The 13,304-nt window shown below is 40.4% G+C and overlaps 1 protein-coding gene across 1 annotated transcript in view; it reads left to right on the top strand.

Annotated features, from left to right (window-relative positions):
* The first annotated feature begins 1,992 nt into the window (after positions 1-1,992).
* ctr9 (CTR9 homolog, Paf1/RNA polymerase II complex component) overlaps positions 1,993-13,304 on the top strand; it is a 62,485-nt gene continuing 51,173 nt past the window's right edge. Inside the window, exons 1-4 of the mRNA XM_048545547.2 lie at positions 1,993-2,102; positions 8,253-8,351; positions 11,298-11,537; positions 12,170-12,287. Of these exons, the coding sequence (XP_048401504.1) occupies positions 2,055-2,102; positions 8,253-8,351; positions 11,298-11,537; positions 12,170-12,287 (505 nt within the window). The 5' untranslated portion in view covers positions 1,993-2,054. The remainder of the gene's footprint in view (positions 2,103-8,252; positions 8,352-11,297; positions 11,538-12,169; positions 12,288-13,304) is intronic.

Here is a 13,304-nt window from a genome sequence, read left to right on the forward strand (position 1 = left end):
TGTGGAGTGCTGAAGCCTTCAAGTAAAACGCTTAACTTTATAATATTCAATAAATATGAAATATGCTATTTTTAAAAGTTATAATTAAATCCAGAGTTGAACATTTACAAGAATCTGTCTGCAAAGTACATATACAAACAATAATTCCAATTAACTGTAGTCTTGCACATATTTACAGGAATTGGATTGGTGGCCCAAAAACAATGAGTCATTTTTATCACAGCTCCAACTGATTAGAAGAACATTATGTTGAAGGTTATGGGTGATTGAAATACGCACAAGCAAATCAAGTAAAAATTTGTCAAGTATACAGTAACAGCAATATAATAAAACATTCCTGGGTGCTTCACAGGTGCATTATAAGTTAAGATTTGACACCATATCTCAATGAACAATTTTGGAGAAAACGGCCATAAATCATAGTCAAAGACATAGGTTGTATGTGTGTTTTCAAGAATGAAAGAGAGCTAGTAGCCATGGAGGTTTAAAAAGGGAATTCTAGAACTGAGTGCATTGAAACTGAAAATAGGGCCAAGAATAGTGGAACCATTAAAATCAATGATTCTTAAAATGCCTGAATTGGAGGAGCACATCCTTCTTGAGGTTCTAGCGATGAAGATGATGAGAGGTAGGAGGGATAAGGCAATAGTTGAACTTGAAAGCAAGGACAAGAGTTTTAAAATTCACTTGTTTCACCAGAAGGTAATTGAGTACAGGCATTATACATATATTTAATTTGGCCTGAGTAAGATCATGCGTAGCAGAGCTTTGAATAACTTCTAGTTTAGGGAAGGTTGAATGTGAAGGGTAGCCAGGAGCGCTTCAGAATAGTCGTCCAAAGGTAACAAAGGTAACTGGAGTAAATCTGGAGTAGATCCACAGGCTGTGTTATGACATGGATATAACTCAAGGAGCCACACGGGGATATCACAGTCACAGCATAGGCAGCATGCCGGCTCAATGGTCAGCACTGCTGCCTCACAGCACCAGTGACCTGGGTTTGATTCCACGCTCAGGCGACTGTCTGTGTGGAGTTTGCACATTCTCGCTGTGTCTGCATGGGTTTCCTTCCACAGTCCAAAGATGTGCAAGCTAGGTGGATTGGCCATAATGTCAGTTAAAGGGAAATGGGTCTGGGTGGGATGCTCTGAGTTGGTATGGACTTGTTGGGCCAAAGGAGCTATTTCCATACTGTTTGGATTCTATGATGATGAAATGTCATTCTGTTACCTGTTTTGCTAATGACACTGCCTGAGCCTCCAATTTGAGAGACTGAGACAGCGACGTCTACCACTTTCTTCGGCAGTTCACTCCACATAACACCCAATGTGTGAAGAAGTTGCCCCTCAGGACCCTTTTAAACCTTTCTCTTTTTACCTTACAGTTATGCCCTCTAGTTTTGAAGTCCCCCATTCTAGAGTAAAGACCTTTGCTAGTCACCTGATCTATACCACTCATTATTTTATAAACCTCTACAAGGTCACCCTTCAATTTCTAATGCTCTGGTCAGACCAGTTCCAGCCTCTCTTTATAAGTGATACCCTCCTGTCCCAGTAGTGTCCTTGTAAATCTTTTCTGCACCTGCTCCAATTTGATGATATCCTTCCTGCGACAGGGTGACCAGAATTGTACACAGTACTTGAAAAGTGGCCTCACCAACGTCCTGTACAACCATAACATGACATCCCAACTCCTACACTCATTGGTCTGATAGTGAAGGAAAGCATTCTCAAGGGGCTGAATGGTCTCATCTTGTTTATAAAATTTATAGGTCACAAGCAGGAAAGTAGAGCTGAGACCAAGATGTGACGTTACTGAAGTTTAGAGGAAGTTCAGGGTGCTGTAATTGTCAACTTCAACTTCTACTGAGTGCAAACAATTATTTTTATCTTACGTACGGTTTTCTCTTTCACACACCTACAAGGCACAACCTCCCACTAGAACTCTCTCACGTGATGTCAACCCCGCCCGACCGTTACTCCACCCACCAACACAGCGGTTTCCGGTCCCCGCGCCCTGCCCCGGAAGCAGACTCTGGAGCCAGGCAGGCCGCGATGTTGTCGCGCGGGTCCATCGAGATCCCGCTCCGGGACACGGACGAGGTGAGAGGTCGGCAGCGGACGGCCAGGGGCTCCGGAGCCCGGGAGGGGGAAGGAAATTACCGCGGGGCCGGGCCAAGCTCGGGAGTGGGGCACTGTCTTACCGTCTGCCGGCCGAGGCTTTTCCCCGAGGCCTCGCCTGCTGTGGCCGTGGGGACTGTGAGAGGTGTCGGGGTCTCTGGTGGAAGAGGAGCGGTGAGGGATCCGGGGACCTGGCATTAGTTGTGTTCTCAGTTAGCATCAGTAAGAACAATTTATAACATTGTCGGTGTCAAATTGTTTGACTAATCTCGGTTGCGGGATCTTGCTGTGCGTATGAGGAGCAGGCGAGTCGATGTTACGAGGCTGGACCCTTCAACAGGACTGGGATTGCCCCATTTCTGAAGAAGGATCCCGACCTGAAATGTCGACTTTCCTGCTCCTCTGCTGCTGCCCGACCTGCTGTGTTTATCCAGCTCCCCACCGTATTGACTCTGTCTCCAGTATCTGCAGTTCTTGCTATCTCCTTGCAGTGCGTCCTTTGGTTGAGGGATCTTCACTGTGTACTAGTTTGCTATTGGATCTTGCTGTGCGTTACTTGGCAGTGGGATCTTTGACTGCCTACCGAGTCCCTGACACGTTTCCTAATAATAAATTCTTAGTAATAACTGTTCATTGCTGTAAGAGCTTTGGGATGTCCTCCGGTTCTGAAAGATAATTAAGGGTTTCAGCCTGAAACGTTGGCTTTTCTGCAACTCGGATGCCGCCTGACCCGCTGAGCTTTTCTTGCCTCCTGCCTGTAGACTCTGGCTTCCGGCACCTGTAGTCCTTATTGTCTCCACATCAAGACAACGTGTTTCTCTTGTTTTTGTTGTCTCCGTGATCAACTACTTCATCTTCGTGAACTTTGGCTCATTCAAAACTGCTGTCCGTGCTCAAACCTATTACAGTGATGTCCACCCTACCAGTTTATAAGCCTTGAGACAAACTCTTAAAAATGAACTGATTTGGTGTAGAAAGCTGCAGTTGATCATTGTGTTTTCAAACTTCTGTCAACAGACCAACTTACAGCAGGTGCAGGCCACCTCACCCCTTCAGCCTGCTTTACCATTCAGCAAGATCATGGCTGACCCGATTGTATCTGAAAAGTCCACATTTGCACCCATGCCTGATAATGTTTGGCTCCCTTGTTGATTAAGATGCTATCTATCTCTGCCTTAAAAATACTCAGTTACTCCATTTTAATAGCTCACTGGGGAAGATAGTTCCAAAGATTTAAGATCTACTGAGAGAAAAAGGTATTTTCATCTCCATCTTAAATGGAAGATCTTTTATTTATCACCCTTAGTTCTAGTATCTCCTTCAGGAAAGAACATATTTTCAGTATTTATCCTGTCAAGTGCTTTCAGGATTTTATGTCTCAATGCAATCACCTGTTTTTCTTCTAAACTTCATTGGATACTGGGTCAACCCGTCTTAACCTTTCTTCATTAGATAACTAATACCTGGGATGGGATTTAAGTGAGCATTCTCTGAACTGCTTCTAATATGTTTATATCCCTTCTTTAGTAAGGAAATCACAACTAAACAGTAGTCTGATATGGCCCCTCCAATGGTCTGTACAACTGTAGCAAACATTCCTACTTTTATATTCCCTAATCACTTATTATTCCAATATAGTAACTTTGTGATTTATGTCCCAAGATATTCCATTCCCTCTGTGCTTCGGGATTTTACAACCTTTTTCAATTTAAGTAATATGCTGCCTTTCTGTTCTTCCTGACAAAGTAGAAAGGTCTGCATTTTTAAAATTCTATACTCCATCTGCCAAAGTTTTGTCCATTCACTTAGCCTGTTTGTATTCCTTAGCAGATCCATTATGTCCTGTTCAAAACTTACTTTCCTACTTCATGTCATAGATAAAGTTAGCAACCATACATTTGACTCCTTCATCCAAGACATTTATATAAATTGTGAGTGGTTGATTCATGTGATATTACATTTTTGTGTCTTGCAAACCTACAGTGACCTATTTATGCTAACTTTGTTTCCTGTTAGGTAACCAATTCTCTATCCTATTATGCTATTCCTACAGCACGAGCTGTTATGTTGCTTAGTAACCTTTAATGTGACATCTTGTTCAGTGCCTTTTGATATGCAAGTATATTCATGAGTTTCACTTTACTCACATTGCAGTTTTCTGAGAAAGTAACAAGCAAGAAGTTAAGTAGGATTTCCATGATTTATTCAAACTTTCAGTACAGTCAGGCTAATATGCCTCAACTTCCTACACTATATTCCCTTATATACAAAAATGTACCAACCACTGTCTGAATAGACTCAATAATAGAGTACCCACAGCTCTGTGATTTAGAAATTCCAAAAGATTCACAACCCTCTGAGCAGTATTCCTTCTAATTTTCTTCCTAGCTGCATAGGCACCTGAGGTCCATGCGTGGCAGTGACTCCCAGAAGCAGAAGTCAGTGACACCAACCCCAAAATGTAGATTTCCCAGCAAAAGAAAAGAAAACTTGGCGGCCAAACAATCTCATCTTTCAATTGACAGTTGGTTTCTCAGCCTCATCAGTGAGTTGTTTGATCTATAACAGGTCACAGATCTCTAATAGAAAGAATATTATTTTATCTGACAATGCTTAGGTTTCTAAACAAAATTGTAGAGAAAAATACTGTGGATAGAAATCTGCAATAAAAACCAAAAATGCTGGTAGCATCCAACAGCATCTTTGGAGATATATAGAAAGGAAGTTAAAGTTTTAAATCAGGGTGTGATGAAAAGCCAGAGGCCAGAAATGTTAACTGTTTCTCTTTCTATTGATGCTGCCAAACCTTAAGTATTTCTGGCATTTTCTGTTTGATTTCAAACAAAAGCTACCTGTTGCGACTGCTGAATCCGCTTGTCAATTTTATGATAACAACTGAACAAAAGTAATAACATTAAATTCTTTGAGTTTCTTTTGATTTTATAGTTTAGTCTTCTTATTTGTTATGTTCCTATACCAAGAGAGGACTTCTAGAGAGCCCAATATTTCTTTATTGGTCAATTAGAAAGCTCAACAAAAAATATGGTATGCAACCTGAAGCTAAAATAATGCTGTAGTATCCTGAGCATTGCAAGCATACATTATCTCTTTAAGCATTGTCAGATATGGGACAGGTGAGTAAGGAGGGATCAACAAATCCTGGAGAGACAAGACTAGTATAGCATTGTTTTGGCTGGCACTACAAAGATCAGTGAAAGCATGATGTTCTTAGAACACTAGCAGCGTACGATCTTGACTCCAAGTGAGGGAGTACAGAAACCAATGTAAGATTTTGTTGTGGAATGTAAATGGTCCTTTGCTCAGCAGCCTGTCCTCGTTGGACTCGATGAAACCAATTACAGTACCTCAAATCTAGTAGCCTTGGCAGTGAGGCGTGCCAGATGTCACATATTTCGATATCTTGGGTCAAGCAGTTTGGGCTGTTAGCGGTTCAGGTCAGGTTGGATGAGGTCGGGTGGTTTGGAGCGCAGGATAAAGTGGTAGGAAAGCGGTAAAGCCTATAACTAATCGAAGTCACGCTGCACAAACATTGTCCACTAAATTATTTTTAATATTTTACTCAATTAAAATTGATGCAAGGAAGGTTATAGCAATGTCAAATTTTCAGACAATGCTGGAATTCAGGTGACTGGGTTTGAGGTTTTCAATCCGTACAGGTAGTTTTGCTATAATACATGTTTCATTAACACAAATTGGCTGTAACGTGATTGAATATGGATGCTGTTTGGATAACATGAACTTTGTTATACAGGTATAGCGATTTTCTATAGCAATTTCCCGTTATCACAATTTTGTATAGCACAAGGTCACACAAGAACGCAACTATCGTGTTACAGGAGAACTACTTGTAATCATTTTTGGTCCCTTGGTGAGAGGTGAGGAAAGAGGCTCATTTTCTGGTGGTGAACAGATGAATGCTTTACATAAAGAAAATTCTGAAATTTGTGCATACTGTTTTAAGTTTATGAGTGAGACTTATTTTTATTGAGGAATTACATCTCGTCTCAAATTTGCAAGGAATTGATGCTAGGTCCATTTTTGTTTATCATTTTATATTACTGATTTAGATGAGAACATTGGAAGCGTGGTTGCTAAATTAGTGTATGACACCAAAATTGATGGCATAGTGGACAGTGAAGAAGATAACAAACAAATCTTAATCGATTAGGTCAATGGGTAAACAGTGGCAAATGAAGTTTAATGTGGATAAATGCAACGTATTGCATTTTGGTAAAATAAACAGACAAGACTTATACAATTAAAAGTAGGATCTTGGATAGTTTTGCAGGACAGATAACGAGAGGTTCATAATTCATTGAAGTTTGCATCACATGAAAAAAGGTGGTTAAGAAGGTGTTTAGCATGCTTGCCTTCATTGCTCAGACCTTTGAGTAGAGGAGTTGGGACGATATTTTCAGGTTGTACAGAACTTTGGTGAGGCTTCTTCTGGAGTACTGTGTCAAGTTCAGGCCAACCTGTTATAGTGAGGATATTATTAAGCTGTGGAGGGTTCAGAAGAGATTTACCAGGATGTTGCCAGGAATGGAGGTTTGAGTTAGAAGGAGAGGCTGGACAGACTGGGATGTTTTTCCACTGGAGCGTCACAGAGGTTGAGAGCTGACCTCATAGGGGTTTATAAAATAATGAGGGGTACAAATAAGGTGAATAGCAAGTGTCTTTTCCTTACGGTGGGGGATTTCAAGACTAGGGGGCGTAATTTGAAGACGAAAGGAGAAAGATTTTTAAAACATGTCAGGGGCATTTTTATTTTAGAGCGTGGTTCGTCTGTGGAATGAACTTCGAGGAAATGCTATGGGTACAGTTACATTTAAAAGATATTTAGATAAGTACATAAATAAGAAATGTTTAGAAGGATGTGGACTAAATGCAAGGAGTTTGGACCAATTTAGTTTGGGATTATGCTTGACACGGACTGGTTGAACCGAAGGGTCTGTTTCCATGCTGTATGACATTGTGAGTGGACATGCTTGCATAGACTTGCCACCCCTCTGCTCCCGATCTACATTGGCTCCCTGTTGGACAATGTATAAATTTTTAAAATCCTTGTTTTCAAGTCCTTCCATACCTCCTCATTTTCACCATTGGTAATCATGCCTTCAGCTGCTTAAATCCTAATCTCTGGATCTCCTTCCCTAGATCTTTCTGGTTCTCCTCTTTTTCTTTAATACTCTCCTTAAAATCTTCCTGTTTGGCTAAAGTTTTGGTTACCTGTCCTAATGCTGTTTATGTGGCTCTGTCTCAAATTTTGTTTTACAGTCAATCCTGTGAGGCATCTTGGCATGGTTTACTATGTTAAAGATGCTATATAAATGCAAATTATTGTACTCTCTTACTAAACTATTGCTTACCTCCTACTCTTTGAATGATCAGCTTTCTATGCTTCTTTGGAGTACTTTAGATGTTGCCATAAATGCAGACTGTCATGAAGAATTATACCCTCCTGAAACTTCAGCTCTGTTTTTACTCTTTAAAGATAACAACATCAAAATTTTCAGAGTACCCGTACTTAATTCAGATTTTCCTCCACTTCTGCCTCAGTTAAGTTAATTGGGGAAAGCACATCTTTCTAAAAACCAAGGAGCATAAAGTTTGGCCTGTCATTTTATTTGAGCACTACCTCTGTTGGCAGAGTTATCAGGTGCTAGGTAGTTTTTAAAAGTGAATTCACAAGATGTGGCTGATGTTGGTCATGTTGACATTTACTGTCCGTTCTGAATTGCCCTTAATGAACTCAAAAGATTAGCTTGCCCGGCCTTTCCAGTGAGCTGTTAAAAGTCGAACCCATTGCTGCTGATCTAGAGTCACGTATAGGACAGACTAGCTAAGGACAATAGTTAGTGAAACAGATAGGTTTGTGACAATACAGTAGTTTTGTGGTTGCTACTGCCATCTCAGCTTTTTTTCTCAGATTTTATTTTGTTGATTTTAAATTTTCCATCTGCTTTTTAAACACATGGCCATGGATCTTTTGTCCAGCCTCTGGATTATTATTCCTGTAACATATCACTGTGGCACCATTATCCACATTAATTGGTGGTAAGGGAATGACGGATAACCACAGCTAACCTAAATTTCACTGTTGTTCCTTAGGTCATTGAGCTTGATTTTGACCAGTTACCAGAAGGAGATGAAGTCATCAGTATTCTCAAGCAAGAGCACACCCAGCTCCACATATGGATGGCCTTGGCGGTTTGTATTTCAATATTTCTCAGAGATGTGAAGCAGGACAATTATAAATATTCAGCAAAAATCTAACCATCGATTGAATAAGATAAATTTAGATAAGGGGGTGTAACTATAAGGTTGGCATCACATTGAAATGTTGAGATGCCTCTGAGCTAACCAAGGAAAGAAAGGGTGGACATTGTGGAGGCTGTGACCCCAAGCTTCTGATCTACCTTGGATATGGAGGTAGTGGCAGTGGATCAGAGGTTTACAAATGGCATCTGTTTGAGAAAAGAAAGATAAACCTGTAATGATAGATCAGTCAGGGTAACGGTAGTGGGCAATCTTACGGAATCTAAGACAAATTAATTGTCACTTGGAAAATTATGGATTTGTAAATGGCTGTCAATGTGGAATGGGTGATAGTTGTTTCTTATTGAATTGTTAAAGGAAGCAAAGGAGACAAGTGCAATTGTGTCGATTTTTGAAAGACATTTGATAAAGTATCGCATAATTTTTCTGGTATATTTGTAGCTCATAGGGTCAAGCACAGTGTCAGCATGGATACAAGATTAACTAAGGGTCAGAAACTGGAAAATGTTGGTGAATGGTGCTTTTAACAGTGAAAGGGAGCATACAACAGTGAGACCCAAAGGATCATGATTTTTCTTGTTATTATTAATGACCTATACTCATGTACAGGACATATTTCAAAGTTTACCATTTGGATGATGTTTTCAAATATTGTAAACTCTGAGAATGACAGCAACCTTCTGAAGGGCAAAGATGGGTTACTGAAATAGACAGACACATGGCAGATGAAATTTAACACAATTGTAAAGTAAACATATTTTTGGAGAAAAATGTGGAGAGGCAATATAAACACAATGGTTCAATTTTACAGGGGGTGTGGGAACAGGATTGTAGGTATATGTTCACAAATCTTTGAAGGTAGCAGCACAGCTGTCAAGAAAGCACACAGGTTCCTTAGCTTTATTATTTGAAATAATATGCTTTTGTAAAAGGTGTATAAGAATCTTTGTAAAACATTGATTATATCCCAGATGGAAAATTGAGTTCAATTTTGACGAAAACCTTCAAGTGCTTTGGAGATGGGGCAAAGAATAGCACAAAGGTTAGTAACTTCGGCTATGTAAATACTAGAGAAGCTAGGATTGTTTTCACCAGAAGAGAGAAGGTTAAGGGGAGATTTAATGGAAGTGTTCATATTAATGAGGAGTTTTGTGAGAATAAATAGGGAGAAACTATTGCAATGGCGGGGCTTCCATAATCAGCAGACCCAGATTTAGCTAACTGGGCACAATAACCAAGGCAGAAATAAGGCATTGCTTTCCATAGTAGATTGTGATCTGGAACACACTCTCTGGAAGGGTGGTAGAAGCAGATTTAGTAAGAACATTCAAAAGAGATTTGTGTAAGTATTTGAATTTTTTTAAAATGCTTTGGGAAAGACCAGGAATTAATTAGTTCTTTCAAAGAGCCTGAATAAATATAAGATGGGTGGACTGACCTTCTTTGCTCTCTAATTCTAAAAGCCTTAAGTAATATCACATGGAGACCGAGGTATTTGTGATAATTTTATCCTTCTGTATTCTTTATAAAAGCCAGCATTTATTGGTCAATACTAGTTGCTTTTTCCCAGGTGACAATAAGCCGTCTCCTTGAATTGCTGCAGTTCTTTTGTTATAGGCAGTGCTGTTCCAGAATATTATCGCAGTGAATGGTGGCAATATATTTCAATATGAGTATTGTGTGGCTTAGATGGGAACTTGCAAGTGGTGGAGTTCCTGTGCATCTGCCCAGCCCAGTTTGTCCCCTCCCCCCCACTGCACCACACAACCAGCCCAGCTCTTCCCCTCCCCCCACTGCATCCCAAAACCAGCCCAGCCTGTCTCTGCCTCCCTAACCTGTTCTTCCTCTCACCCATCCCTTCCTCCCACCCCAAGCCGCACCTCCATTTCCTACCTACTAACCTCATCCCACCTCCTTGACCTGTCCGTCTTCCCTGGACTGACCTATCCCCTCCCTACCTCCCCACCTATACTCTACTCTCCACCTATCTTCTTTTCTCTCCATCTTCGGTCCGCCTCCCCCCTCTCCCTATTTATTCCAGAATCCTCACCCCATCCCCCTCTCTGATGAAGGGTCTAGGCCTGAAACGTCAGCTTTTGTTCTCCTGAGATGCTGCTGGGACTGCTGTGTTCATCTAGCTTCACACTTTATTATCATGGATTCTCCAGCATCTGCAGTTCCCATTATCACATCTGCCGCCTTTGTTGTCTTAGGTGGTACAGTCATAGGTTTGGAAGGAGTGGTCAAAGAAACCTTTACACATTGCTTCAGTGCATCTCACTGCTGCTACTATGCACTGATGGTGGATGGAGTAAATGTTTAACATAGTGGATGGGTAGTGTCGAACCTCTTGAGTATTGTTGGAGCTTATTTGGCTTGTCAAGTTCCTGATCAGAGAGAATTAGCATGGGTTTGTGATGGGTAGGCCATATCTGGCCAAATTGTTTGAGAAGATCCTTAAGATTAAACGTTTTTGGTTGGTGGCAGAAGTCTAAGGGGCTAAACTTTAAAATCAGAGTCAGGCCATTCAGGAGGCAAATTAGGATACATTTCTTCATGCAAGAGGTGGTAGAGGTGTGGAACTCTATCTGACAAAGAACGGTATATTCTTGCTCAGTTGTCTGTTTTAAATCTGAGGGCAGTTGGTTTTTTTGGTAGCCAAATGTGTTAAGATTTAGCTAAGGCAGATGGATGGAGTGAGGACATGGAGAAGCCATGCCTTTATTGATTGTTTTCCTCCTGTTAGATACAGGACTGACTGGGCAAGCAAATATTGGTTTTAAGAGTTTTGAATTGGATGTAATCTTATGAAATTTCAGGACTCTTAGAATTTATTTTCATTCTCGCAGACAAAATAAAATCTTTTGTATCTTACAGCTGGAGTACTTCAAACAAGGAAAGACAGAAGATTTCGTGAAGTTACTGGAAGCTGCTCGCATTGATGGAAACCTGGATTATCGAGATCATGAGAAAGACCAGATGACCTGTCTGGACACTCTAGCTGCTTACTATGTGCAACAGGCTCGGAAAGAGAAGAATAAAGATGCAAAGAAAGAGCTTATCACACAGGCTACCTTGTTGTACACCATGGCTGACAAAATTATCATGTATGACCAGGTAAGTTTTCAAGCTTTAGGCGTGAGGGATGGTATGATATGTAATGGTAAAGCAAAGGAGGGAGGGGGTGCTTTGGGAACCAGGAGGTGCAAAAAGTTGCATGATCCACACAGGCATACTGCATTAGCCATAACCAAGACTCAAATTGCTGTAGATTGGATCAAAAAGACTACCTTCTGAAAGAAGTCTCCCTAATTATGCATTTGAATGAACTAACATACACTGTTCATGGAGTTAGATTGAGAAATACTTGCCCTAGTTATTCTGGAAACTAAGTCTGAGATACTCTTTTGAAAAGTTTTCAAAATTATGAACATTTTGAAAGGAAAAGATGCATCCATTTATGGAGGGTTCAGAACTATAGGCAGTCAGTATAAAATACCAAAAGAGAATTTCAGGTGATACCTAACTTGCTACCTTAATGAGTAGTAAAAGAGAAAAGCATAAATGGATTGTAGGGGAAAATAGATAAGTGCACGAGGACAAAGGGAATGGAAAGTTGATGGGTTAAGATAAAGTGCAGTCTGGAAATATTGCATGGAATAACATGTTTCTGTGCAGTAAATTCAAAATAATTGATGTATTTTCTGTTTGCAGAGTGCTGTGCCTGACCTTGCTGTTTGTCTTTTTAGAATCACTTGTTGGGAAGAGCCTGCTTCTGTCTGTTGGAGGGGGATAAAATGGACCAAGCTGAAGCACAGTTCAACTTTGTACTAAATCAGTCACCAAATAACATCCCTGCACTCTTAGGTAAGAATTTTATTAAGATGAGCTTTGCAATGGCATGTTGATTCTGCTTGAGAAAAGAGGCAGAACAACAGGAGAATTGGTTATGAGCAGTTAGGTCAGGAGGAGTGTCCAAACTCTTTATAAAATCATATGAGTGCATACTGTGGAGTCTGAAGAGGCTGCATGTCAGACCTAAACTATATAGTGTCACTACATATAGCTGTGAAGAAAAAAAAACTATGTTTGAACTTCTTAAACACTCTTCAGAACCAATTAAGTACTTTTGACGTGATTCTTGTTGTAATGAGGGAATTACAGCAATCAGTTTGCTCGCAAGCAGTTCCCATCAGTAAGTTAAATATGCAGATAATTTGTTTAGCTGTTGGTTGATTGATAGGTACTAGGCAACAGGGAGAATATCACTACTCCTCTTCAGATAGTATTGTTTATTTCTTTTACATCCACCGGTTTCTTAAGGACTTGAGGCTGTTTTCATTAGAGAGAAGGTGGTTGAGAGGTGACTTAATTGAGATATATAAAATAATCAGAGGTTTAGATAGGGTGGATAGGGAGAGCCTTTTTCCTAGGATGGTGATGGCAAGCACGAGGGGGCATAGCTTTAAATTGAGGGGTGAAAGATATAGGACAGGTGTCAAAGGTAGTTTCTTTACTCAGAGTAGTAAGGCAATGGAACGCTTTGCCTGCACTGGTAGTAGATTCACCAACTTTAGGTACATTTAAGTCATCATTGGATAAGCATATGGACGTACATGGAATAGTGTAGGTTAAATGGGCTTCAGATTGGTATGACAGGCTGGCACAACGTTGAGGACCGAAGGGCCTGTACTGTGCTGTAATGTTCTATGTTCTTTGTAATTGAATTTAAGTAATAGAATAATTCTGATAGGTAAGAATAGACTGAAACTGTTGTTGCCTGTGCCATTTATAAATAAGAGTGTAAAAATTGGCTCCAGCTTTCCATTCACTGCCTAACTTCTTGGAGCATAACACATCTGACAGGACAGACAGGCCTTTGAT

The sequence above is a fragment of the Stegostoma tigrinum genome, chromosome 17, assembly GCF_030684315.1.
Source record: "Stegostoma tigrinum isolate sSteTig4 chromosome 17, sSteTig4.hap1, whole genome shotgun sequence".
Lineage (NCBI taxonomy): Eukaryota > Metazoa > Chordata > Chondrichthyes > Orectolobiformes > Stegostomatidae > Stegostoma > Stegostoma tigrinum.